The sequence below is a fragment of the Nicrophorus vespilloides genome, unplaced genomic scaffold, assembly GCF_001412225.1.
Source record: "Nicrophorus vespilloides isolate i.1.1-1 unplaced genomic scaffold, Nicve_v1.0, whole genome shotgun sequence".
Lineage (NCBI taxonomy): Eukaryota > Metazoa > Arthropoda > Insecta > Coleoptera > Silphidae > Nicrophorus > Nicrophorus vespilloides.
Genome location: NW_017099464.1, coordinates 1 through 24069, shown reverse-complemented (window position 1 = coordinate 24069; position 24069 = coordinate 1). Strand labels below are relative to the sequence as shown.

The 24069-nt window shown below is 33.8% G+C and overlaps 4 protein-coding genes across 6 annotated transcripts; 1 reads left to right on the top strand and 3 right to left on the bottom strand.

Moving 5' to 3' along the window:
• Positions 1-44: 44 nt before the first annotated feature.
• On the bottom strand, positions 45-1116 carry LOC108564545. Its single transcript, XM_017923617.1, has 2 exons — positions 961-1116; positions 45-903 (listed from the first exon to the last, which is right to left on the bottom strand). The coding sequence occupies exons 1-2, from the start codon at positions 1078-1080 to the stop codon at positions 634-636; spliced, it is 390 nt and encodes a 129-aa protein (XP_017779106.1). The 5' UTR covers positions 1081-1116; the 3' UTR covers positions 45-633.
• A 553-nt stretch (positions 1117-1669) lies between these two features.
• LOC108564548 (cytochrome c oxidase protein 20 homolog) lies at positions 1670-2246 on the top strand. The gene is made up of 2 exons (XM_017923623.1): positions 1670-1799; positions 1859-2246. Exons 1-2 carry the CDS (start codon positions 1773-1775, stop codon positions 2165-2167), a joined length of 336 nt encoding a protein of 111 aa, XP_017779112.1. The 5' UTR covers positions 1670-1772; the 3' UTR covers positions 2168-2246.
• On the bottom strand, positions 2181-7766 carry LOC108564547 (xanthine dehydrogenase-like). Its single transcript, XM_017923622.1, has 8 exons — positions 7583-7766; positions 6469-6526; positions 6298-6394; positions 4127-6239; positions 3406-4052; positions 3040-3346; positions 2325-2990; positions 2181-2266 (listed from the first exon to the last, which is right to left on the bottom strand). The coding sequence occupies exons 1-8, from the start codon at positions 7670-7672 to the stop codon at positions 2228-2230; spliced, it is 4017 nt and encodes a 1338-aa protein (XP_017779111.1). The 5' UTR covers positions 7673-7766; the 3' UTR covers positions 2181-2227.
• A 2235-nt stretch (positions 7767-10001) lies between these two features.
• On the bottom strand, positions 10002-23864 carry LOC108564546 (blastoderm-specific protein 25D). 3 transcript variants are annotated; one of them, XM_017923618.1, is made up of 3 exons: positions 23502-23861; positions 11073-14114; positions 10002-10380 (listed from the first exon to the last, which is right to left on the bottom strand). In XM_017923618.1, the coding sequence occupies exons 1-3, from the start codon at positions 23569-23571 to the stop codon at positions 10142-10144; spliced, it is 3351 nt and encodes a 1116-aa protein (XP_017779107.1). In that variant the 5' UTR covers positions 23572-23861; the 3' UTR covers positions 10002-10141. The 3 variants fall into 3 exon arrangements, with proteins under 3 accessions (XP_017779107.1, XP_017779108.1, XP_017779109.1); XM_017923619.1 differs by lacking the exon at positions 23502-23861 and adding an exon at positions 19210-19279; XM_017923620.1 differs by lacking the exon at positions 10002-10380 and adding an exon at positions 10729-10852 and having other exon boundaries at positions 23502-23864.
• Positions 23865-24069: the final 205 nt, after the last annotated feature.

Here is a 24069-nt window from a genome sequence, read left to right as displayed (position 1 = left end):
AAATCAGCGTTTTTAAATCAGCTCGTTTTGGTCCCAAGACTGGATCCAGGGAAATCCAGGACTACCAAAGCTGCATGGTATTTTTTTCAGATCCATGCGCAACGAAAGAGAAATTTTGTATTGCCAACTGTAAAATATTACACACTTTTCAGCCAAACTCTTCTTCTCTCCTAGCCGTGAAAAGTTTGGTTGTGCCAACTGTATCCACTTGCGTCATCCTGCGGAAATTTACCTATCCTCTTCACCGATCGTAGAAGGCGGCAGCAGAGGGGAAATGTATTTTCATCGCGTTTTTCATCTGAATTATCGCCTGTGATTCCCAATTCGTATTGCGCGAAGGAAGGAGAATCGAAAACTCATCGCCCATAAATATCGGATTGTCCCATAAATCCAACGAATGATTTCAAATAAATAGAGCACTAAATCTTCGGGTTATTGCCAAACCGCACTCGCGTCACTCCCCTTTCCCCAGATGCTTGTTCGAGATGTGCCTGGACTTGTCCAAATACTTAATCTTACATGCCTCACACTGAAACTTCCTCTCAGCCTGGTGCATCCTCAACATATACTTCAGCAAAGCAATCTTCTGACTGAAACTGCTTGCATTTCAAGCACCCAAACTTCTTCTCCTTCTCATGCACCAGCACCAGCAGTTTTGATGGGCCTCTTGGACAAACTTGTCCTACTCTTCAACCTCTTCTTACAAACTCCACACTCATACTTCAACTCCTTGCAATGGCTATCCATGTGATCCCTCAAATCATCACAAATGTACTTATCCAACATGAATTCTTCAGCCTCCTTTTCCACAATTGTAATTTCAACCAAATCCTCTACAACTTTCATTATTACTTCAGCACATCCATCATAAACCATACTGGAAACTCCATCATCCTCTTCAATCTACAACAAAATACCTGTTGATATACAAAAAAATAACTTTCAACCATAAATACTCACCTTCATATCTAGACACTTGTTAAGAACCTCACTCAAAACCAGATCGTTCTCGTAGACCTCGAAGAGCGAACAACCATTCTCAATCAAATACAAACAAACTCTACAAATATTTCCGCTCATTTCAAAAGAATACTTAACAACATTAATCTTACTCTTGACACAACTTACTTTGACACTAAAGCAAAAAGGGTTGCCTACAACGAATGTTCAAAATTTAGTTAAAAAACACAGTTTAATTTACACAATTAATTTGTATTTCCTGCTGAAACATTATTAAAAGCATTATTATTATTAACATTATTATTTAATCAAATACATCAATTTAAAGTATACAAACTTTATTATTTATGTATTGCTGCATCCACACTGTTCTTTATATAAGACATAAATGTCTGTTACTATTATATAATTATATTTACAGAAAAAGTATAAGATTACATCACTTAATCATTGATATACCAATTAGTAAAGTTATTTGGAATTCATGAAAAGGGATTTTATGCAGCCTCTGTTAGACCATCAATTTAAATATTAATTACGTAATTAATATTAGGTTTTAATTGAGTATAGTGGTCAGAAATTAATTAATATTAAGGCAAAGTAATTGAGAATAAGTTTCATGGTTTGAATTAAATCAAATATATTAATTAAAATTAATAAATAATATGAAAATAATGTTTGTATTCTTATCTGCTTATGAGCTTATGCAATCAGTATTACACCATTCCTCACCATACATAACCTCACATAAAAACAGTCAACAATAAATATTTTTTTATACAATTCCTACTTACAATTAAAATATTATTACGATGGCGGAAGGAGGGGAAATGAACAAGGTATATGGTGTAATTTAAGTGAAGCTTTAATATAGGGTTATAATACTTGTATTTTGTAGAGTTTTAAAATCTTCGGGACTGATGTCTCCAAGATGCCTTGCTTTAGGAACAGCTACCTCTATGGAATTGGAGGAGGCATTGGGATAGGTTTAACGTATTTCATGTTGACCAGCAGGACGAAAGCATCTTGCCACTTTGGTGTGGCCTCCTTCGCAGTGATAACGTTATCCTACTGGACTCAATGCAGATACAATTATTCCAAATTAAAATTTGATATGGCCCGCACTCAGGAGCTGATGAAAAAGCATAGCATGTATGAAGGCACAGAGATGGAGAAGAAGTTGCAGGGTAAACTGAAGGAGGCGTGATTTTATTTATATTGTATTTATTTGTACATAAATAGTTTAATAAAAGTAGCAATATTGTATTCACGGGATCACGTTCCATGTGTTTTCGCATTTCTTTATCTGAAATTGTTTTCATTGTTAATATAGAATGGATTAAAGGTTTTAAAGGTTTATTTACCCTTTCAGTTATATGATCATCGCAGAGCATGCGGATTTTCTCTGCAGTCGCTGGGGCGTGTAATCTGAAATAAGGTGGCATGTATTGGCCCAGACGGGCGCTTTTCATTGCTTCGCGGATGGCGAACAAGGCGGAGCTTGCTAGGAAAAGGGGTGGTTCTCCGACTGCTTTCGAAGAGTACACGGCCTTAGGGTTGCCGACACCTTCCAACAGGGACACATTAAACTCTATGGGAATATCACCGAATCCGGGGATCTTATATGAGCCAGGCCCTTTGCTCAGAACGGTTCCAGATGGTGAATAAACCATTTCTTCGAGAGTAAACAAGCCGTAACCCTGCATGAACGCCCCTTCGATTTGACCGATATCTATCGCTGGATTTAAGCTTGCGCCCAGATCCATGACGATATCGGTTCTCAGCAATTGATGGTCACCTGTCAAGCAATCAACCTCGACTTCGGTGCAAGCAACGCCGTAGGTGAAATAGTTGTAGGGCGTCCCAGTGTTCGTGTCCCAATCGTAGGTGATCTCAGGAGTATAGTGATATCCTGTCGCTGAAAGGCTGATCCTATTGAAGTACGCGTCTTTGATCCATTCCTTCCATTCACCTTTCGGATTTTTATTTATGATCGGTTTTAAACGCATTCTGATCTCCTCGCAGGCTTTCTAAAAATTATAATCTCATTTGATGTTGGGTTGGGTTTGGATTGTTTACCTTGACAGCAACACCATTAAGATCAGATCCGACGCTTGCAGCCGAAGGACTACTATTTGGTACTTTATCAGTTGAGACTTCGCTGATGTAAATCATATCGGCAGGAATTTTCAGGACTCTGCTGGCGACTTGGATCATCTTCGTGTTCAACCCTTGACCCATTTCCACTCCGCTGTGCGTCAGAAGAACCGAACCATCCGTGTACACATTTACCAAAGCCCCGGCTTGCTCCAGAAATGGAACACCGAAACCAACACCATACTTGGTGCACACAACGCTTATACCTCTCTTCTTCCATCTGTTCTCCCTAAAAAAATATGTTTGTAATTATAGTAATTATTATTCAACTTGAGCTAAAAACTCTACTTGTTGAATTTCTGAACACTCAATTTCCTCTCGTGATAATTCGAAGAATCCACACATTGCTCCAAGCACCTAGTCAAGTTGCAATTGATCATATCTTGGTTGTAATGCGTTTTATCGCCTTCCCTGTACAAATTCTTCATCGCAATATCTACAGGATCCTTCCCTACAAACTCGGAAATGTTTCTGATCATAGTCTCGGCTGCCAACATTGCTTGAGGAGCTCCGAAACCTCGGAAGGCTGTGTTACTAGGTAGATTCGTCCTGCAAATCTTTCCGATCACTCGTAAATTCTCAATTTTGTAAGCATTCTCGATGTGTAAAACGGCTCTTTCCATAACTTCCAAAGACAGATCCAAACTGCATCCGGCATTGGCGTACAGTTCCGCATCAATAGCCAAAATCTTTCCATAATCATTGAAAGCTACTTTATATTTTGTGAAGAAAGGATGCCTTCCTCCCGTTGAAGCCATATCCTCGTCCCTGTCCAACATGATTCTGATGGGTCTTCGGAATTTGTTGGCGGCGATTGCCGCGGTCACGGCTATCGGAACACCTCTGCTTTGTTTTCCACCGAATCCTCCTCCAATCCTTTTGATCTTAGTCACGATTCTGTTTTGCGGTATGTTGAGAATTCTCGACACTAAATCCTTAAAAAATACAAGTAATTAAATTTGAAGACTATCCTTCGCATGTTTACTCTTAGGATGTTAGAATAACTTACAGTGATTTCAGCGTGATGCTGAGATGAAGTGTAAATTTCGAGATCATCCACCTCTTTGGGCACTACCAAACACCCATGGGTCTCCAAGTAGAAATGCTCTTGGTAACCAGTTCTGCAATTGCTTTTAATAATATTTCTGGTTGTTTCAAAGACTCCATCAACATCGCCACATTCAATCTTCCTTTCTTTATCGTAAAATGAGTTGTGTTTAATAGCATCCTCGATGCTTACTATCACAGGATGGAGCTCTTCATAATCCACCGCAACTTTTCTTGCGGCTTTCTGCGCGATCTGCTGGTCATTGGCAACAATAGCTCCCAACATCTGATACTGGCAAGTCACTTGTTTCGTGATGAAAACTTCCTCATCTTGAACGACTGGACCAAATTTGTTGCAACCAATCTTAATATCTTTAGCGCTTATAAACCCGACAACACCATCCATGGCCAACGCTTCAGATGCATCTATACTTATGATATTAGCAAAAGCCTTAGTGCTGTAGACGTAAGCCATATAGGCCTCATTCTCTATTTTAGGTATATCATCGAAATAAATCGCCTCTCCTGTTGCTTGCATCTCAGCTGCGACATGATTTATAGGTCTACCGACCAGATCAATATCTTTTTGATCCTCAGGTACCAATTGGAACACCTGTGAACTCTTCGGCGTTTGAAACGACAACTTCTTAAAAGCGCTCAAATCCCTGGAATCGACTTCGTGCATATTCAACTCTTTCTTTAAGGCTATGAAAGTTTTCAGAAAGAAACTCAAAGGTAAAGCTCTTCTATACGCGATCATTCCTCCAGGAGCTTCAGAATCTAATACCAATTCCCGCATTATAACTTCATAAACCTTATCCAAAACATCTTCCAGCCATTCCATACCCAAAACTTCACTGAAATTGGTGATCAGTTTAGTGGTGGGAGCTAAACCACCGAACGCCATGGAAATATCCTTCAACTTCTTCGAGTCTTCATCGAATTTAACGTTAATCGCCGCATTAACAATAGCAATATCATCGTCCCTCCTCCTAGATTGTTTATGAGCGTGAATGTATTGATATTCTTCGCTAAACGGTAAAAGAATCCCGATCAAAATTTCATCTTCATTGAGAATGGTTTTTCGGTAACCGGTAAAGAAATTTTGATCCATTAAAACTCTTCTAGAACCATCAACACTTTGCAGTTCCAATTCGATTTTAGCAACCATAAAGATAGGGTTCAAATCGGAAATGGGGCTTGCCGTAATTATATTTCCACCGACGCAAGCGACGCTCCTTGTTTGCTTACCACCAAAATAATGAAGGGTTTCAACTAAAGCCTTAAAAACCCTCGTTTTCCACTCTGGTAAAATTTTCATTTGTTCTTTCAAACACTCGTTCAAAGCTTCCAACGTAACAGCAGCTCCGACTTTTAAACCCTCATCAGTAATATCCAGCACCTCCAATTCGGTTATTTGAGAAGGTTGGATTAAAACCGGATACGTTAAATGCTTGAATTTGGTTTCAATCCCAATCTCCGTGTTTCCAACAACGATTTTAGCTTTTGGAAATTTCGATTTCAGCTTCAACAGATCCATCAAATTCGTGGGTCTGAACCAACTGATCTCTTTCGATTTGAAGTGCAAACTTTGCTTGTCCCATTGATCTTTGAGTTTCAATTCCGGCGGGAATATGGGTTCCTGAGACTCGTGGTACGGCACAAACTCGCTTTCACTGTACAGTTCAACTTTGCGATCTTTCAACATGCAGCAGTCTTTTCCCATGCCGCAACCGTTTCCGTTTGTTAGCTTTGAAGCGCGCATCTTCTCCCAATCTTCGGTGAAGGTTTTGTAGGCTTCGATGATGGGTCTGTAGCCTGTGCATCTGCACAGATTCCCTTGAAAAGTGACTTCTAAATCTTCCATCGACGGTTTCGGCATGTTTCTGAGTAAAGTGTACATCGACATGACGATTCCGGGTGTGCAGAAACCGCATTGAGATCCGTGCGATTTGGCTATGCGTTCTTGAACTGGATGCAATTTGGTTTTAACTGAACCAATACCTTCCACTGTTGTCACAGCTAAACCGTGCATCGAGCAGACAGGAGCCAAGCACGCATTGACCGGGATATGACTATAAATCGAAGAATTAAGACATTTTCATTACAATTTTTTTTATACCCAAAACCTACCGCACTTTGTCTTCAGCTCGATGGTATTTGGATACCATAACAGTGCAAGCACCACATCCTCCTTCGGCGCATCCCAATTTCGTTCCGCATAATCTTACTTAGTTTCAATTAAGAATTATACAAAATAGTAAAATTTAATAATAAAACAACCAAAATTTAGAAAAAGGATACGTTTAGTTCTTAAATATTGGAGCAACGTCCAAGATGGATCAATGTTGTCTTCAACAACCTGTAAGGAAACCATTCATTATTATTGCGGAAGGTAATAGAAATCAAGGTTTCTAGAGAAAGCTTGATCAACATTGAATGTATTATCCCAACAGAAAACTAGTTTTCCTTAGGAAATATGCATGTTTTACAAGAAATGCACCAAATTTTTATTCCACTATATTTTATTAATAAGCTAATTCAATAATTGACAATGTATTTATTTAATAACAAAAATGACATTTACCTTTTAAAACATTACAGGTTTCTATGAAAACTGTGCCAGTTGCTAAGGAAACTTTAGTTTAATGATATTCTTATGTAAGTTAAATATTAATTACATTGTTTTAAAGAAACAATAATTAAATTACGAAGTACAAAAAAAGGTAAAATAATGTAAACCAATTTATTCTAAACACGTTTCTGAGTAAGTAAAAAAAGTATTTAAATTCTAATTTATGAGATATACGTGATTTTTTGTTAAAAAAAACTGCAACAAATAATCAATTATGTAATTTGTAGATGCAACTGTTTTGTTTGTGACAATTGTTTTGGAAAATTTAATTTTTGTATATAATTGTATTAGTTTTTCTATTAATTTGAATGAAGAACAAATTTTTAGTAACAAATATTGAACAAAATCTTCATAAAATATTTAAATTTAACATAAAAAAATATTGAAATAAAAATAATTTTAAACTGAAATATTGAAAAAAAAAAAACATTCTTCGGAATATTTGTAGTATTGAAAAACTATATGAAACCAAAAAATTTAGAAGATTTGTAGTGAAAAATAAAATATTAAAAATATATAAATTTAGTACAACAAAACGTTTTATGTAATTAATGAATGGATATTGTATAAATGTGCACAAGGACTCAACAAACTCAGAAATATTTAATGTTTTGTTTTCGTCGAGTTATTTAAAGGATAAATAATATAAGTTATTTATTTATTTGTTATCGTTTATGGATCAAGGCAGTGTCCTACATTAGCGTAGAACAAATATTCGCTCGAATCATGTCGCAGTTTCAATACAATCATAATTAATAGATGAAAAACGTTGAGAATAAATACCTTTTTTCCATTAACAAAGAACACTAAACTCGATTCGTATTCATCCATAGTTTCACCGTTGTGAAAGATTCGATGCTCTTCCTTCGACATGATTCGAAGACCTGATGCGACGACAGCAATTACTTTCAGAGGTGGGAATGCATGGAAGCAACACGACGAATGTTACCTTTATCTACGCTCAACATTGCATTTATTGTTGTTCAACTCGCGTTGATAACTATCACTCTATCTGAAATCGATTAATAAATAAGCATATAATTTAAATTAATTTACTCAGGTGATTTTTTTACACTCAAGTGGGTCATTCATTAAGTGGGTCCAAAAAATCGATATTTTCATTATAATTTTTTTAACTAAATATTTGAATTGGAAATGTCAAGTGCTAAATCTAAATGAGTGTAGATTGTGATAGATTATATAAAAAAAAACATGTAAACGTCTTTTTCTTCGAATTGTTGACAATTGTGTAATGAAAAATATATATTCATATTATTCCTTGATTGTTTACTATTAATCTGCATTTTTTCTTTGCGCTGCAGAAAATTTAATCATCATTAAAATGTTAATTTTTTAACTATATAGTGTAAATTTATATTTGTTATCAACTTGATTCAAACAATTTATTATATATACAATTGTGTACTTTTTCTATTATGTTTTTAATTCGCAGTTTAAGAAAATATATTATATAAAAACATACACAGATAAAATTATTTGTAAATAAATCATGTACGTGTGAATTACCGTAACCATGGAGAAAAAAAATATTATGAAATAACAAAACATTTTCAATAGAATCAAATCAAGTGAATCCTTTCAAGTCATAACAATTTCAAGAATGAAGAAATACAAGTTTCAGGAGTTTAAATTTCTCGTTTTCATTCTTCATCCTGAAAAATCCTGAACTGTATCATGAATTTCGATATGTAATTAATTAAAACAAAACAAGTTCAGTTCAATCAAATCAAGTGAATTCTCTTAAGTTATAACAATTTCAAGAATGAACAAATACAAAATTTGAATTTAAATTCCTAGATTTCTTTCATCGTCCTGAAAAGTCATGATTAATTTTGGTATGTAATTAATTAAAATGTTGTAATATATTATATAAACATAAAACATAATTATGTATGTTTTTTTTCAATAAAATTATTTTGAGGAATGACAGATAAAATTATTTGAAAATAAATCATGTACGTGGAAATTATCGTAACCATGGAGAAAATATTATGAAATAACAAAATATTTTCAGTACAATCAAATCAAGTGAATCTTTAAGTTACAACAATTTCAAGAATGAAGAAATACAAATTTCAGGAGTTTAAATTCCTCGTTTTCATTCTTCATTCTGAAAAAATCCTGAGCTGTAGGATGAATTGAGGTATGTAATTAATTAAAATATTGTTTTAAAATAATTTCTTTTGTTATATCATAATAATTGTAATGTAAAATAGAAAGAAAATTATTGTATTTTCTAATGATTGACCAAAGCTATCAAATGATTAGTTTAAAAATTGCGGTCTACATTCAAATTTGAATAATAACACGTCACATTCGTCATTTTTCGGTTTTCACTTGTTTCTGATTTCAGAGCCCCCTAACGTAATTTGCTACAAACTACTTGAATTTGTAGCTTTATCTGTAATGCTTTTTTTTTATTAAAATTATTAAATATTTCTGTACTTACATATAAAGTTGATATAATTTAATCAAAGTTCAACGAATTTTTCATAATTTCTTTTAGCATGATTAAAAGTTATTTAAATGTAGTTGTGGCAGCTACAGATAATCAACATTTTAGTTAATATTTTAAATTTTAATCTGAAAATTCTGTTTTTTTGTTTAATTTTAAGGTTTAATAAAATGTAATAGATCAAAGACAAATTAAAAATATATATTTTATTTCAAAATCGAAAAGTATCAACCATTCTGCATCCACAAAGAAAAAAGAAATAATAATACGATTATGCCTTAAGTATCCTGGTTTTCTTTCGCAGTGTTCATAAAAAAAACAAGTATCAATATGATATAGAGAATAAAAAGAAAGAAAACAATGCGTGTTTCGTAACACATGCACATTGATAACAACGTTTATTTCATCAAATCACCCCTTGTTTTTTTTTCAAGATAGATATATAAATAAATTGTACCTGTTAAATAGTTTCTCAGTACAGAAAACAAAAGAATAATAATGAAATAGTAATCGTATATAAAAAAAAAAAACAATAAATATCATTTTACCCATAATAGTATATGTAAATATAAAAAAAAGAGATAATAATGAATAAACATTAAATACATATAATAAATTCATCTATTATTTTCTTTAAAAACTAACAAACACTAGGCAATATATTTTATATATATATATGTATGTATATATCTTCTCGTTATATTTTTTTTTCAATTTCTTCTTTTATTTTACGTTTTCTTTAACCACATTTTCGTTTTTCTCCGATTTTAAAATATATAAGACTTTGACATAAATAAAGGCACACTTGTTATGTTCCAAATAAACAAATTAATAATATATATATATAGTTGGGGGAACCCGATCAGTCAAACGGATTTGCTGTTCGAATTGCATTGGGTCAGCATGTAGCACTGCTGCTCCAGTCTTTGATTCTTGGCTATTAAATAGGCGTTGTTCACGAACAGATCTTTGACTAACAGATCGTTCCTGGCCAACCTGTCCTGCAATTCGTTGGTCAGTCGGATTTGATGTTCGAACTTGTCCTGGTAGTCCTTCAGGTAATACTGCAGCTTCGCCCGATCGGACTTGCACTGTTGCCACCAATCTATAATTGTCAAGTAATAAAATAATTAGTTTCAATGATTTTGAAAAATGATACAGTTAATGAAAGTACATCCCAACTCGACTCCAGTTAACCCTCATCGAATCGGTGACAGAATTTTGTTATGGTTATGGATTTCCAATCCGATGAGCTACGAGTTTAGATTGTTTCAGTTAAATCTAAAGTAGAAAATGCACTAATACTTGTTAGGATAATTGAATTACACGAAGATATGGTAGGAAATGTTAAGGATTGTTGTTAAAAGCAGCAGAAGACGTAGTTTGTACAGAAGCTTAGAAAGAAGTAATTCGATTCGATAAGTGAACAATTCGATACATTACTTTGGTCTGCTTTTTTTTTGTAGGGCTGTTGGAAAATGTGGTGAAAGATCGAGTTATTGTCAGCTCGAAGATGCTATTAAGGAAAGGTATCCAGATGACGTTGTGATGGAAGTCCGGAAGACTTAGTGCAGTTTCTGTTAAAATGAACGAAAAAGTATAACAAACATTGTTTTTTCTTGATAGTTTGTGTATCTCGTGGTTGGATGATTTAAGAAAAGAAGTAATAAGTCCAACTTCCAAATACCTATGAAAATATTATTGAAAAGGTACTGAATTTGAATTGGAATGTAGAATCAGTGATAAGAATATAGATTAATAATTAGTAGTGGTGATATAATAAAATTATGTACTAACATTGCATTAACTGCTCGTCATACTGATGCTGTTTTAGGACCATTTGTAACTTTTTACACCTCTCTTCCAGATGCTGCTTCTTTCCCTGAAGTTTATGTAAGGCACTCACGGTTACCCAACATTTGGGTTCTTCGTTGACGTCGTGCAGATCGTCCAATGCGTCCCACTTGGTGGGTGGATCATCTATTCGAGAGCTCTTGCCGCTCGAGCTTCCGCTGGTGCTGGCCGTGCTTCCATCCACAACGGTGGGACTCTTTTTGGGAACTCTCTGCTGCGCGTTGATCCTGTCGTGCCGCCTAACCCTGTTCTGTCGGAGCGGTGTGGAGTTGTTGTTGAATACGTGGAAAGGAGATGATGGACTCTTCTCGGAGACGGCTTCGTCGAGTGAGTGCAAGTCGCTGCTGTTGTTGTTATTCCAGTTGAACGGCTTAGTGTCGATGGAGAAGAGATTCGTCGTCTCGATCATGTGGTTGCTCAGGTTGAGGTGCTTTTCCTCGCCCAGATCTTCACACTGGACGCCCACCTCGACGCCAGTCAAGCTCTCGCTCAACTTCACGATACATTGTTCCTTCTCTTCAAGCTGCAGCTGACACAAGGCCCTGTACTCGTCAAACTCCTTTTCCAGATCGTTGTATTGGCTCTCCAGAAGGGCCTCGTCAATCGTCGGCAACCTCTGCTCCTCCCTGAGATACTGCTCCTCGTACTCCGAGAGCTTCGTCAACACCTCGTTCAATCTCTTTGTACTATCACTCTGCTCCTGCTCGAAGAGCCGCCTCTCGTCCTCCAGCTTGCACTGCCAATAATCCTCACACTTCTCGTACTCGTTCTTCATCAAATCCAAACCGCTCTCCAGATCTTTGCATTTCTCCACCAGTTTGTTCCTTTCCTCCTCCAAATCACTTAACGACTCGCTCCGCACTTGTTCCTCCTCCGCCACAGCCGCATCACATTTACCTAATAAAATTCTCTTAATATACTCCTTCAGACTTTCCAGCTCCTCGGAACCACCACTATCACTGATCCTATCCGCTTTGGCTTTAATTTCTAACAAGATTTTCTCGAAGGACCGCATGCTGTCCTCGTGAAAGTCCTTTGGTATGGCGATGGAGTTCTCCTCCAGAATCCGCAACAAGCATTTGACTTTGGTTTCCAACTCGTGCACCGTGATTTCGTTGCTCTGAGATTCGACTAATAATGATTCGTTCGTTTCGGAAATTTTCGTTGACTGAAAGACGTTTTTGTGGAACTTCCGGACCTTTCCTAGACGTGGGCTCTCGTCGCACGATATGTCCAAACTGTTGAAGTCGTCGTTGGTGCAATCATCGCTGCGCCTCTTGCCACCCAACGCCAACGACTCCAGAATCTCCATATCGTTCTCCAGGTTCACGGAGACGGGAACAGTGCCGCACAATTTGCTCTTGTTGCTCAAGTTCTCCAGCCGCGATACAATCTCGTCGTGCTCATCGCGCAGGCTGCTGTTCTGCTTCTGGAGCTCGGCCATCTGCAGCATCAGGTCTTGGCTCTTCTCCGCTTCCGTCTCGTGAATCCTGATCTTATCCTCCTCCAACTCGCAGATCTTTTCCTTCAAAATCTGCTGTTTCTGCTCATACTCGTCAATTTTCTCCAGCAGCTCGTGATTCTCCGCGTCTATGCACTTGGTATACAGTTGCGCGTTATGGAGGTCCTCGCGAATTCGCGCTTCTTCAGTCTCCAGCGTACGGATCTTTCCTTCCAGGTTATGATTGACCTCGGTCAGTTTCTTTTTGTCGACGAGGAATTGCTCGGTGACTTCTTTGACAAGATCCGCGTGCCGCTGCTCCAAAAGCTTAACGTGCTTCTGCGTATTCGCTTCCATTTTGGCAACGTTATCGTCGACTTCCTGGGCGAGCATGGTGGACCGGTTGTTCGCCTTGAAGATATCACATTTCAATTTCTCGCGTTCCACCTGCATCTGCTCCAGCAGGTTCCTCAGGAACTTGATCTCCGTCTGGTACAGGCTTAGGAAGGCGTGCAGAAGGGCCGTGTGCGGATTGCACGTGTGATCGGTGTTCAGCTCGCCTAAGCCTTTGATCTCTTTCTCCAGAACGGCGGAGAGTTCCTGCACGTTGATCTGCGACTCCCGGAAGCCCAGATCGGTGAGCAGCATCTTCGGCGAGGAGATTCCGGCATGCTCCCAAAGGTCGATTATTACATCGGAATTTATGTAGCCGGTCCCATCGGACCCGAGCTTGATATGTTGCAGCACTTTGGACTCGACGAACTCGATCTCCGGCTTAGCTTCCACCGACGTGTTCAGCAGAAACTCGTTCCACGTCTCGTCCTGCTGGATGGCCTCTAGTAAATCGTGGAAGCTGATTTTCTTATTGTAATCTAGAACCACCTTATTGGACAGCTGCCTGATCACGCTGTCCGCCAACTTGTTCAGTCCTATAGAGTTACACACCAAAATCAGTTCCGTCTGATTCAAAAAACCGTCCTCGCCGACTCCCAGCTTTTTCCAGGCCTCCCGAAGCATATCCTCCGTGCAGTGCAGATGATTCTCATTGTATTCATTATTCTGACCAGGCAAAGACGTGCACCGCTTCAGCCTCCTCTTCTTCGAGTACGTCACCTCCTTCTGCGAATTAGACCTCTGCACCTGATTGGATTTATTGATGATGTTATTATCCTTCTCCGCCTCTTTGGCGGCATCCTCGCAGCGCGATCGTCGACCGTACTTCTTAGATCCGTACACGAACTTCGGAGAGACCTCTCTATCAGGTGAAGCGTCCACGGTGTTTCCACCATTCTGCAAGTTATCTAGAACACCTAGCAACGCATCCTTGAATTCGGCGAAGGTAATGCGAGTGATCTTAGGGTCCTTCAGCAGCACCTTGATCAGCCCTTCACTTTGCTCCTCGAGCTGCAACGTCTGGCACAGTTTGGTCAGACCATCCCGGTCCAAGCTTCCCTTGTTCTCGTGGTCGTGGCTTTCGAACACCTTGAAGAGTTGTTGTTCGTAATGATCTAATGAGTTGCTTTCCATATTTACGTGGACATTACCTGAAACAAAAACGACAATTCATTAACAAATCAATCTACGTCAGTTGAACGCATAAAGAGTGTGAATGTGTTTATTTTACCAATTCCATCTATTTGCAAATGGAAAACTGATGGTTCTTCTGATAATTGTGCAAATCAGTTATTCACATGAGCAGAGCCGCTCGAAAGCGCGAAGGAAATAATTATGACTACATATTTGAGCGTTCATTAGTTGGCTCCTCCATCTGCTTTACCAATCATTAGAAAGAGAAACAAAGGAAGAAAACGAGAAAGAACGCAATAGCTCCGCCGCATATGAAATACTAAGCTTAACATTGAAACTCCTCGACGTTATTGTTTAGCGTTTTGATTAACATTCAATGTTTACACTTTCGATATCACTGAAATACTTGATAACACCAACAAACCACATCGAATCTGGCCGGATTACAAATTCCACTGAAATATATATTAATGAATTTAATCCAAATACCTAGGATTTATCACTTTTTTCCTTAATTACTTGATAACTAATTAAATAATCAAATACTCAAATTGAAGATAAAACTGTAGCTTTAACACTTAGCCTTAACACTTAATAGTTTTAGGAATTTTAAACAAGGCATAGGTATAATATAGTTTTTGTTGTTGTTTCAAAACAGAAACGGAGAAACTCGGAAAAATTGTGGTTCTAGGTCATCAGTTCTAAACAGATTTGCATTTGCGGTTCGAAATAAATCATCGTTGCGGTCTTATTATGAGCATAGTAAACTTCTATTATAATAAACAGTTCGCGACAAGCAACAAGATTAATAATAAATAATGGTGGCTACGTAAGAAAGAAAAGAAAAATCACGTACACCTCGGGTAATTATTGATTTTTTGCTTTGTTTTGTTTTGAAGGCCACACCTGAATTGCTTATTGGTGGCAGGAGAGAGAAAAAAAAAAGGTGTATAAAATGTATATACACATTAGACACAATGGGATCGGCCGACATCGATCGCTCACATTAGTTTCATTATATAAATTCTTCACTTTATGTTTATAACGGGTCAACGACTTCCAATTTCTGGAACACAAGAACCATTCACGTCGTCGCTGCCCCAATTGGTCAATTCAATTATCAATTATCGAGAGATCAAAGATGCCGTGAGTTCGGACAATATATCAATTTCAAGTAGGAGAAGAAAAAAAAACAAGAAACTATTTAGAGCGGAAGTGCGATAGAATTTAATTGGAAATACCAATATAGTGTATAGGATGATTAACGTAAATGTTTGTTATTGGCGATTTCCACTCGACATTCCAAGAATTATTGAAACATATAAGAATAAACTTATTATCAATAATTTATGTAAAATTTACTTAAGTTCTAATTAATCAACTTTTGCGTTCATTACAATATATTTTATAGACACAAAACTTTGTCTACTAATTGTAATTGATAGAGTAATTTAAATATAACAGCTCAAAAAGTAAGAAAAATAAAATCTAGCTCAAAATGTAATCCAAAAACGACCCTCAGCACACGTTGGTTAACTTTCTTCGAACATCCTTCATTCTCATTCATTACAAAACTTATTATACATTTAAAGCATGAATCAAACAAATTTTGCAACGTACATTAAGACTTCCATAAATGATTGTATAGTAACATTTCCAAAAGTGACATTACCTAAAGACAATGCAAAACGTCAAAAAAAAAATCAATCAATATGTTTCTTCCGTCAAAGTTTCAATGTCGTCGAAAGGCAATGTAAGTGATTGTAATTGAAGTCTCAGTGATCTATGATTGAACATGACTTCAAGGTTATAGTGAGATCATCCGATGAAGATTAATAGAAATTACCTAATGCAATTACCTATCAATTTTTTTTTTGAAAGTAGAACGGAAATAATCTGTTCCGCTTCATTATTATATAATTTTTGATTATATCATTATGAAAAAATAGTTTAATTACTAAATAATTAGAAAAGTTTAGAAATTTGTCTAAAGACAATTGGCTTCAACGCAAGTCAATTTATCAAATAACTTAACATTTGATTTAATCAATGATTAAATAATTTAGTAAACTTTAAATATTTAGGAACCCAACTTTTATTAGATAAAACTAAATCTATACCTTAAATTACTTAATATTTCATTTAACCAATTAGTAAACTTAAAAACAAACCAATTTTTATTAGACAAAGTCAATTAGCTTTAACTTAAGTCGTTGCATCAAATTACTTAACATTTGAATTAACCAATGATTAAATAATTAGTAAATTTTAAATATTTGTTAAAGCAACTTTTGTTAGACAAAATCATTTAAATCTTAACTTTAGGTTGAATCAAATCAATTAGTTTATTAAGCAAAGTGAGTTAGATTCGTTAGAAACTTAACATTTTAACAAAAATCCTTCCGCATTCGTGAAGAATCATAAACAAATAAACAACATTCTTAGACCGAATAACACGAAAAGGTTAAATATAGAAGAATGTGCGTGTCTTTTGGCAATGTCAGTGTCAACACCCTCTATTTTTAGAGTCGTGTACGGTTTAATAAAGATGCAACTTACGAAGTGAAATTTAATGAAAATTTTTAAATATAAAATTCATAATTTCACTAATAATTTGTTTTCACAACAAACGATGTAATTGAAAATATTGTTTATGATGTTATAAAAAAAAACAATCGTAAATTTGATCATTTAATTTTTATGCTTATTTTTTTAAATAAATGTAAATTTGATCATTGAACATCAAATAAGTTTAATGTTTCTAATTAATTATCGCAAATAAGTAAAGTTGTTTAATGATTTAATTCAAAGTGAATAGAAAATGCATGGATAATAAACACGTTTATCCAATTAAGATCCGGTAGAAATTCTAATCCTATAAAATTGATGGCGCCCGTAGAAACCGTTTGCAAAGTTATTATGCATCATTTGTTTAATTTTGTTTTCAAAATTCCCGGATCTCTTGATTCTCGGAGATATAGAGAGAGTGCATTTACACTGCAGGGGGGCAGTGAAAGCGAACTCCTTTTTGTTTTGTTCTTTCTGTCTTCAAAATAATTTCCCCCCGGGCATGCACACAACGTTAATAATTGGGTCGCATCGATTCAATACGAATCTAGGGTAGTACAACACAACACCAAGGTTTCCTCGTGCGAGAAAACGGACAGTATATTATAATTCCTGTGCATTTTCTCCGCTCGATACATCGATTCACAACGGGGAGGGCTTCTGCAAACCGCAACGTTTACCTACATTTACGTAATCCGTTCGAAGCGTATTCGAGAGAGGATGTATAGCCTGGGCGAGATGTATGTGTTTATTTTCATTAGGCCGATGCATACTTAAGCTACACGGATTAATGGCTCGCATGTGTGTATGGTCTGGTACTTTTCATAATGGATTCAATGCACTCTAGACAAGACGGAAAACTCATCAAGTTTTGTTGATTTCAACAACTTTGACAGTTCATAGCAAGTAAACGGTAAACACTACAAATCTAGATGTAGGCTTATTGTGATTATCTAGTAATTAAATAAAACATGAAGGTCCGAAAATATTTAAAACTTAGTTAAAAAATTACGTATCAATTATTACACCAACACCTTTTTTATGTAAACATAAATCTTCAAACATATTTTTACATTCATAATTGCAAAAATTTGACAAAACTCGCTAATTCTCAATTAATAATTTATATTAATTACAAGATTCAAAGAAACAATACATAAGAACATTAACAATAATTGATAAATTTTCTTTCATCAATTTTGACAGTTCATAACAAGTAAACAGTAAACACTACAAATCTAGAAGTAGGTTCATTGTAAAGGACAGAGTTTTGTCTTCAATTTTCATATTTGATAATCTAATTAACATGCGTGATTATCTAATAATTAAATAAAACATGAAGTTCCGAAAAAAATGAAAAATTAATTAAAAAATTACCTATTACATTCATATTTTCACTAATTTTACGAAAATTAAATAAAATCTATAATTTTCAATTAATTTATATTAATTACAAGATTCAAAGACACAAATCATAGGAACTTTAACAATACTTGACGAAGTCACCACATAAATTTGATTTCATCAACTTCGACAGTTCATAACAAGTAAACACTACAAATCTAGAAGTAGGCTCATTGTAAAGGCCAGAGTTTTGTCTTCAATTTTCATATTTGATAACCTAATTAACATGTGTGATTATCTAGTAATTAAATAAAACATGAAGTTCCGAAAAAATTGAAAAATTAATTAAAAAATGACCTATCAATTATTATACCAACACGTTTTTTTTATGTAAACATAAATCTTTGAACATAGTTTTACATTCAAAATTTCACTAATTTTACGAAAATTAAATAAAATCTATAATTTTCAATTAATTTATATTAATTACAAGATTGAAAGACACAAATCACAGGCACTTTAACAACACTTGACGAAGTCATCACATAAATTTGATTTCATCAACTTCGACAGTTCATAACAAGTAAACAGTAAACACTACAAATCTATAAGTAGGTTCATTGTAAAGACCAGAGTTTTGTCTTCAATTTTCATATTTGATAAACGAATTAACATGCGTGATTATCTAGTAATTAAATAAAACATGAGAGTCCGAAAAAAATAAACATATTTTTACTTTAATATTTGCAGAAATTTTACGAAAATTGCTAATTCTCAATTACTTACAAGATTCAAATACACAAATCACAAGAACTTTAACAACACTTGATGAAATCACCACATAAATTTCAGATATTTTTAGAGAAATTTCGTTTCCAAGAAATTACAAGAAACAAATGAAAGTTAATTTTATTGTTTCTTTTTTCAACAAAATCTTAATCCGGTTACTTAAAATGATAGCATAAACCAGAGATTTTGAAACACCGAGCGTAATTACACCGCTTTAAACGATGACTCATCGAATTTGCAGTGAAAATATTCGCACTTTTTTTTTGCTGTTGTTGTTGCTCTTTCCAATATGTGCGAAAAGTGAAAGCAGTTTCGTTTCTTTTATTGGTTTATTATACGCGTTCTTCTTTGCTCCATGTCAATTAGATATAAAACATGGATTTAATGGCTGTTAGTATGTTTATTTTTTACCTAATCATTATAATACACGGAATTCTTCGGAATGCGCACACTTCTCTACTAGTCAATGTCACGTTGGCATCCGTCCAAATTTCGACAAGTGTTTAGATTTAGAACCGGATTTCACAGGAAGTCCGTGTCCTACCACCAGAAACCTTTGCTTCAGACGTGTGCGACTCGAAAATAAGTAATGAACGGCAACACAATCTAAATAAAGAATCGTACGCAAATAAATCACAGTTAGGGACGCACACATCTATATAGTATAGTATATAAGTTCGTCATTTCCGTGGAAATCCATATACTTTTTGTACGATTTGTGTATTTATATCCTCGATTAGTCCGGTTTTAAACAGTTCGAAATATTGGCGAAACCGCACTATACGAGGTAATGCTGTATACTTTTAATCATCTAATAAAGATGTATTTTACCAGTTTTCTCAAGACATAAATACGACACAAAACGTTTTAAGGAAATTCTTAATTGAGGAGAAAAGTAATGGTGATAATGTTGTTAATATTTGCAAACGAATGTGGAAATCGAAATAATACACATCATTTAAGGCAATTTTAATTAAGGACAACCATAAAGAAAAAACCGCAATGCAATTCGCAATGGTTTATTGACTTTCCCTTCGCGTTCCGCAAACCCCAGTAAAATTATCGATCTTCGCGTGTGTTTTTCTTGGAGGTGCGGTGTAGGAAAATTTAGTGACTCCTCCACAAACAAGAATTAACCAATTAAATTGCAATTTATCACAAAAAAAAAACAAGAATCATGAATTACTATTAGAAATATTAATTTTTGTATATTTATAATTCTATTAGATTATATAAGTAAGAAAACTTAATGTCATAAATTGTCAGTTTTTATTTGACAGTCGTATATGACAGTTGTTTGACATATGTCAAGTAATTGTCAAATAAAAACTCCTTCTTATTTGACAGTTGTTTGACATATGTCAAGTAACTGTCAAATGAAAACTTGCATAATATAAACAGAATAAATAAATGGCGACAAAATAACTTTTATAACATTGATTAAGAAAGTATTATTACAAAGATACGTATACAAAAGAAAATTTGTTGCAGCAAAAAGACAAAACAAATATTTAAACGTTTCCTTGGACAAATTCCACATCTATTGTGTTCAACTTAGAGATTACTTCATAATTACACTTAAAAAAACATTCGTAGTTTCCCACAGACGACGAATCGGTCACCTTTCAATGCCAATGTCGTCCCAAGGAAACTCAAGGATTCTGTTGTTTCTTTTATTCTCGAATTAAAATAACTTTAATATTAATATACAACGTGTTATTACACTACTTCCATCGTAATTCTATTGTAACATTAATATTTATGAGTACTAGACGAATTTCATCAACGGAAGCCACGTTAATATGTTGTAAACAAAACACTACAAAAAAAAGTAATAAATAATTAAATAAAACATGAACATCGATGTCAATGTCTACTATGATTATTCAAATTGAATTGAAAGAAAGTATCTTAAGGAAATATGAGAAGAAATCCAAATTTCTTGCATAAACGTTTTTTTTTCAAATAATTTTACAATAATTGTTTTTTTCTTCCTCGAAAACTCATTAAATTTTGAAAGTCTTATATAAATATTTCTTTTTACTTTACAATAGCAATTCAATTTGCTGTTTTTGTGTCTGATTATTTAAGAAATTCACTTGCGTCGAAGGAACTTTCTATAAATATTTACTCTTTTTTTTTCTTCTTGTTATTAAGCAATTGAAAATCCAAACAGAAAGTTGCATAAACTAGAATTTCAGTTTACGATTAAAACAATTTCAATTAAAATGAAAACACGAAACAAAGAGATCCGAAACCCGCATTCAATTAAGACATAAAATGAAACCCTCATACATGAACATTATATCAAATTATTACTTAATCCTTCCAACTCTCTAATTTAGTTGTATATTCATAATGCATACACAAAAAAAATGTGTTAAATTTATCAATTGAAATTATTTTTTACTAAACATTTTGTAATCAAGAAAACCATGCCAAAGAACTTTATAACATTAGAATTGTAAATTTATATTGGTAACATATGATAATCATAAATCCATTGTCTGTGCAATAAAAACAGCCACAAACTAAGAAAAAAGTGGAACATCCATATGCAAATGACAAACTTTTGTAAATGTCTTTGTCCAGCCATAAATTTGATTTCTATCATTAAAAAATTAAAGAGAAAACAACTTTTTTAGTGAATTAAATAATAAAACTGTAAACGAGAATCGTTGTCTAAAAATAAAGATAATTAACAAAATTTAATTATTTTATAAACATCTTAATTTATTTTTAAAAAAAGATACAAATTGTAGCTTTAAAGTGAACATTTTGAACACTCAATAAATTTAAATGTGCAATTTCAATCATTTAACTACAAGTATGTTATTCGTTGCTATAAAACGTAATTTATCGAAGTAGTAAATAAAACTATTAACAAATGGTTGGAGAGAAAAACAACGATTTGCTTTTATTGCTCGCACCGTAAAAGCAAAGAATCTCTTTGAGCGCAACGAAATCTACCTGATGTTATACAAGATTTCAACAACGGCAAAAGATACGAGGAGACAAAACAAAAGAGGAAGAAATAAATAAAAAAACTATATGTAATATACGGCAACTTTCAACTGCAGTTGCGAAACGTAGAAACGCATTAAATTGTAAAGCAAACAGGAATTTCACTCGTCGGTACTTCCTTGTCCTGTTTATAAAGAAGAAATGAGGTTTCTCGTTCTTCATCCAAATTTAACAATAAAATGATTAATAAAAATGTTAAAAAATTGTTGCAATTTAGGAATCAAATTAATTTCAATAAATTGCTTGAGTTTGCTTAAAAATAGTTATTTATAAGAATTGAGGTTTCTCGTTTTTAAACCAAATTTAACAACGGATTAACAATGATTAAAAAAAATGTTATTTTGACTATTAATTTGTGACGATTTGGGAATCATTTTAATTACAACAATTTGCATAAGTTTGCTTCAAGAATTATGGTTATTTATTTACAAGAATCCTTAATCCAAATTTAACAACGGATTAACGAATGATTAAAGAAAATGTTATTTTGACAATTAATTTGTGACGATTTTGGAATCATTTGAATAAGTTTGCTTCAAGGATAATGGATATTTATTTACAAGAAAACTGGTTTCTCATTCTTAATCCATATTTATCAACAGATTAGCAAAATAATTAAAGAAAATGTTATTTTGAACAATTAATTTGTGGAGTTTGCATAAGTTTGCTTCAAGAATTATGGATATTTATTTACGTTAAAAATTAATTTGTGGCGATTTAGGAATCAATTTACATAAGTTTGCTTCAAAAAACGAGGTTTCTCATTCTTAATTCAAATTTAACAACGGATTAACGAATGATTAAAGAAAATGTTATCTTAACAAATAATTTGGTGATTTAAGAATCAATTTAATTACAATTTGGATAAGTTTGCTTCTAAAATTTTGGATATTTATTTACAAAGAAATGAGATTTCTCGTTAATCATCTAAATTTAACAAATGATTAAAGAAAATGTTATTTTTTAACAATTAATTTGTGACGATTTAGGAATTATTTTAATTACAACAATTTGTATAAGTTTGCTTCAAGAATTATGGATATTTATTTGCAAAAAACGAGGTTTCTCGTTCTTAATCCAAACTTAAAAATGGATTAACGAATGATAAAACAAAAAATGTTATTTGGACAATGAATTTGTGATGATTTATGAATCAATTTAATTGCAATTTGCATAATGCATATTTGTTTACAAGAAATGTGGTTTCTCGTTCTTAATCCAAATTTAATAACGGATTAACGAATGTTTAAATAAATGTTATTTTTAACAAATAATTTGTGGAGATTTAGGAATCAATTTAATTCCAAGAATTTGCATAAGTTTGCTTCAAGAATTATGTATATTTATTTATAAGAAACCTTAATCCAAATTTAACAACGGATTAACGAATGATTAAAGAAAAAATGTTATTTTAACAATGAATTTGTGATGATTTAGGAATCAATTTAATTGCAATTTGCATAATGCATATTTATTTACAAGAAATGTGGTTTCTCGTTCTTAATCCAAATTTAACAACGGATTAACAGAATGATTAAAAAAATGTTATTTTATCAATAATTTATATATATGTGGGATTTAGGAATCAATCTAATTCGTAAGTTTTTTTGCTTCATGAATAATGGATAATCTTTAGAAATTTCATACATGTAATTATTAATGAAGTGAGGAGAACTTACATGCACGAAGAACCTTCATGGCACTAAATTTGTTGTGGTGAGAAAAAGTATGGTGCGTATGCATGTGCATCGGATTAAAGTCACGAAATTTGTAGAAATTGCAGCAATTAGCTTCTACTTTTTTCTTTAGTTTGCGGATCAGTTTATGAGGTTTGATCAGTAATTCCTGGTAGCTCGATCATCGTCCAATATTGACTCTGTGCTAAGGTCACACAATATAATAAACAACTGAGTCTGAGCTGAGGAAGCCCGAAGACACGCTACTGCATTCTGCTCCAAACCTCGAGGCCTTTCTAAATTCTATCGCAACACAATAATTTCTATTTTTAAAAATGCATTACCCGACTTGTTTACCGTTTTAATACGCATCAATTGCTGTTTTATTCGAGACTCTCGCCTCCTTTTATACTTCCACCTCCCAATCCAAAATATAAAAGAAAAATATACTTTGCAATTTAATTTTTTTTAATAACAAGTCCTGCGCTTTACGCCTTGAAATTATGAGTATTACAAACTTTAAATTGAACGCATTTTCTTTAAATCAAACACTTCGGCTTCGATCAGTCCG

What these genes read in the sequence shown, in the direction of transcription:
- LOC108564545 (XM_017923617.1), bottom strand. Translation starts at nt 1,080, where the DNA reads ATGAGCGGAAATATTTGTAGAGTTTGTTTGTATTTGATTGAGAATGGT. An exon ending in ACAAGTGTCTAGATATGAAG is followed by an intron (nt 904 to 960) that starts GTGAGTATTTAT and finishes ATTTTGTTGTAG; the next exon opens with ATTGAAGAGGATGATGGAGT.
- LOC108564548 (XM_017923623.1), top strand. Translation starts at nt 1,773, where the DNA reads ATGGCGGAAGGAGGGGAAATGAACAAG. An exon ending in AAGGAGGGGAAATGAACAAG is followed by an intron (nt 1,800 to 1,858) that starts GTATATGGTGTA and finishes TGTATTTTGTAG; the next exon opens with AGTTTTAAAATCTTCGGGAC.
- LOC108564547 (XM_017923622.1), bottom strand. Translation starts at nt 7,672, where the DNA reads ATGTCGAAGGAAGAGCATCGAATCTTTCACAACGGTGAAACTATGGAT. An exon ending in AGCATCACGCTGAAATCACT is followed by an intron (nt 4,053 to 4,126) that starts GTAAGTTATTCT and finishes GTATTTTTTAAG; the next exon opens with GATTTAGTGTCGAGAATTCT. An exon ending in ATGATCATATAACTGAAAGG is followed by an intron (nt 2,267 to 2,324) that starts GTAAATAAACCT and finishes AAACAATTTCAG; the next exon opens with ATAAAGAAATGCGAAAACAC.
- LOC108564546 (XM_017923618.1), bottom strand. Translation starts at nt 23,571, where the DNA reads ATGCACATGCATACGCACCATACTTTTTCTCACCACAACAAATTTAGT. An exon ending in CATGAAGGTTCTTCGTGCAT is followed by an intron (nt 14,115 to 23,501) that starts GTAAGTTCTCCT and finishes TTTTTGTTTCAG; the next exon opens with GTAATGTCCACGTAAATATG. An exon ending in TGACGAGCAGTTAATGCAAT is followed by an intron (nt 10,381 to 11,072) that starts GTTAGTACATAA and finishes TGACAATTATAG; the next exon opens with ATTGGTGGCAACAGTGCAAG.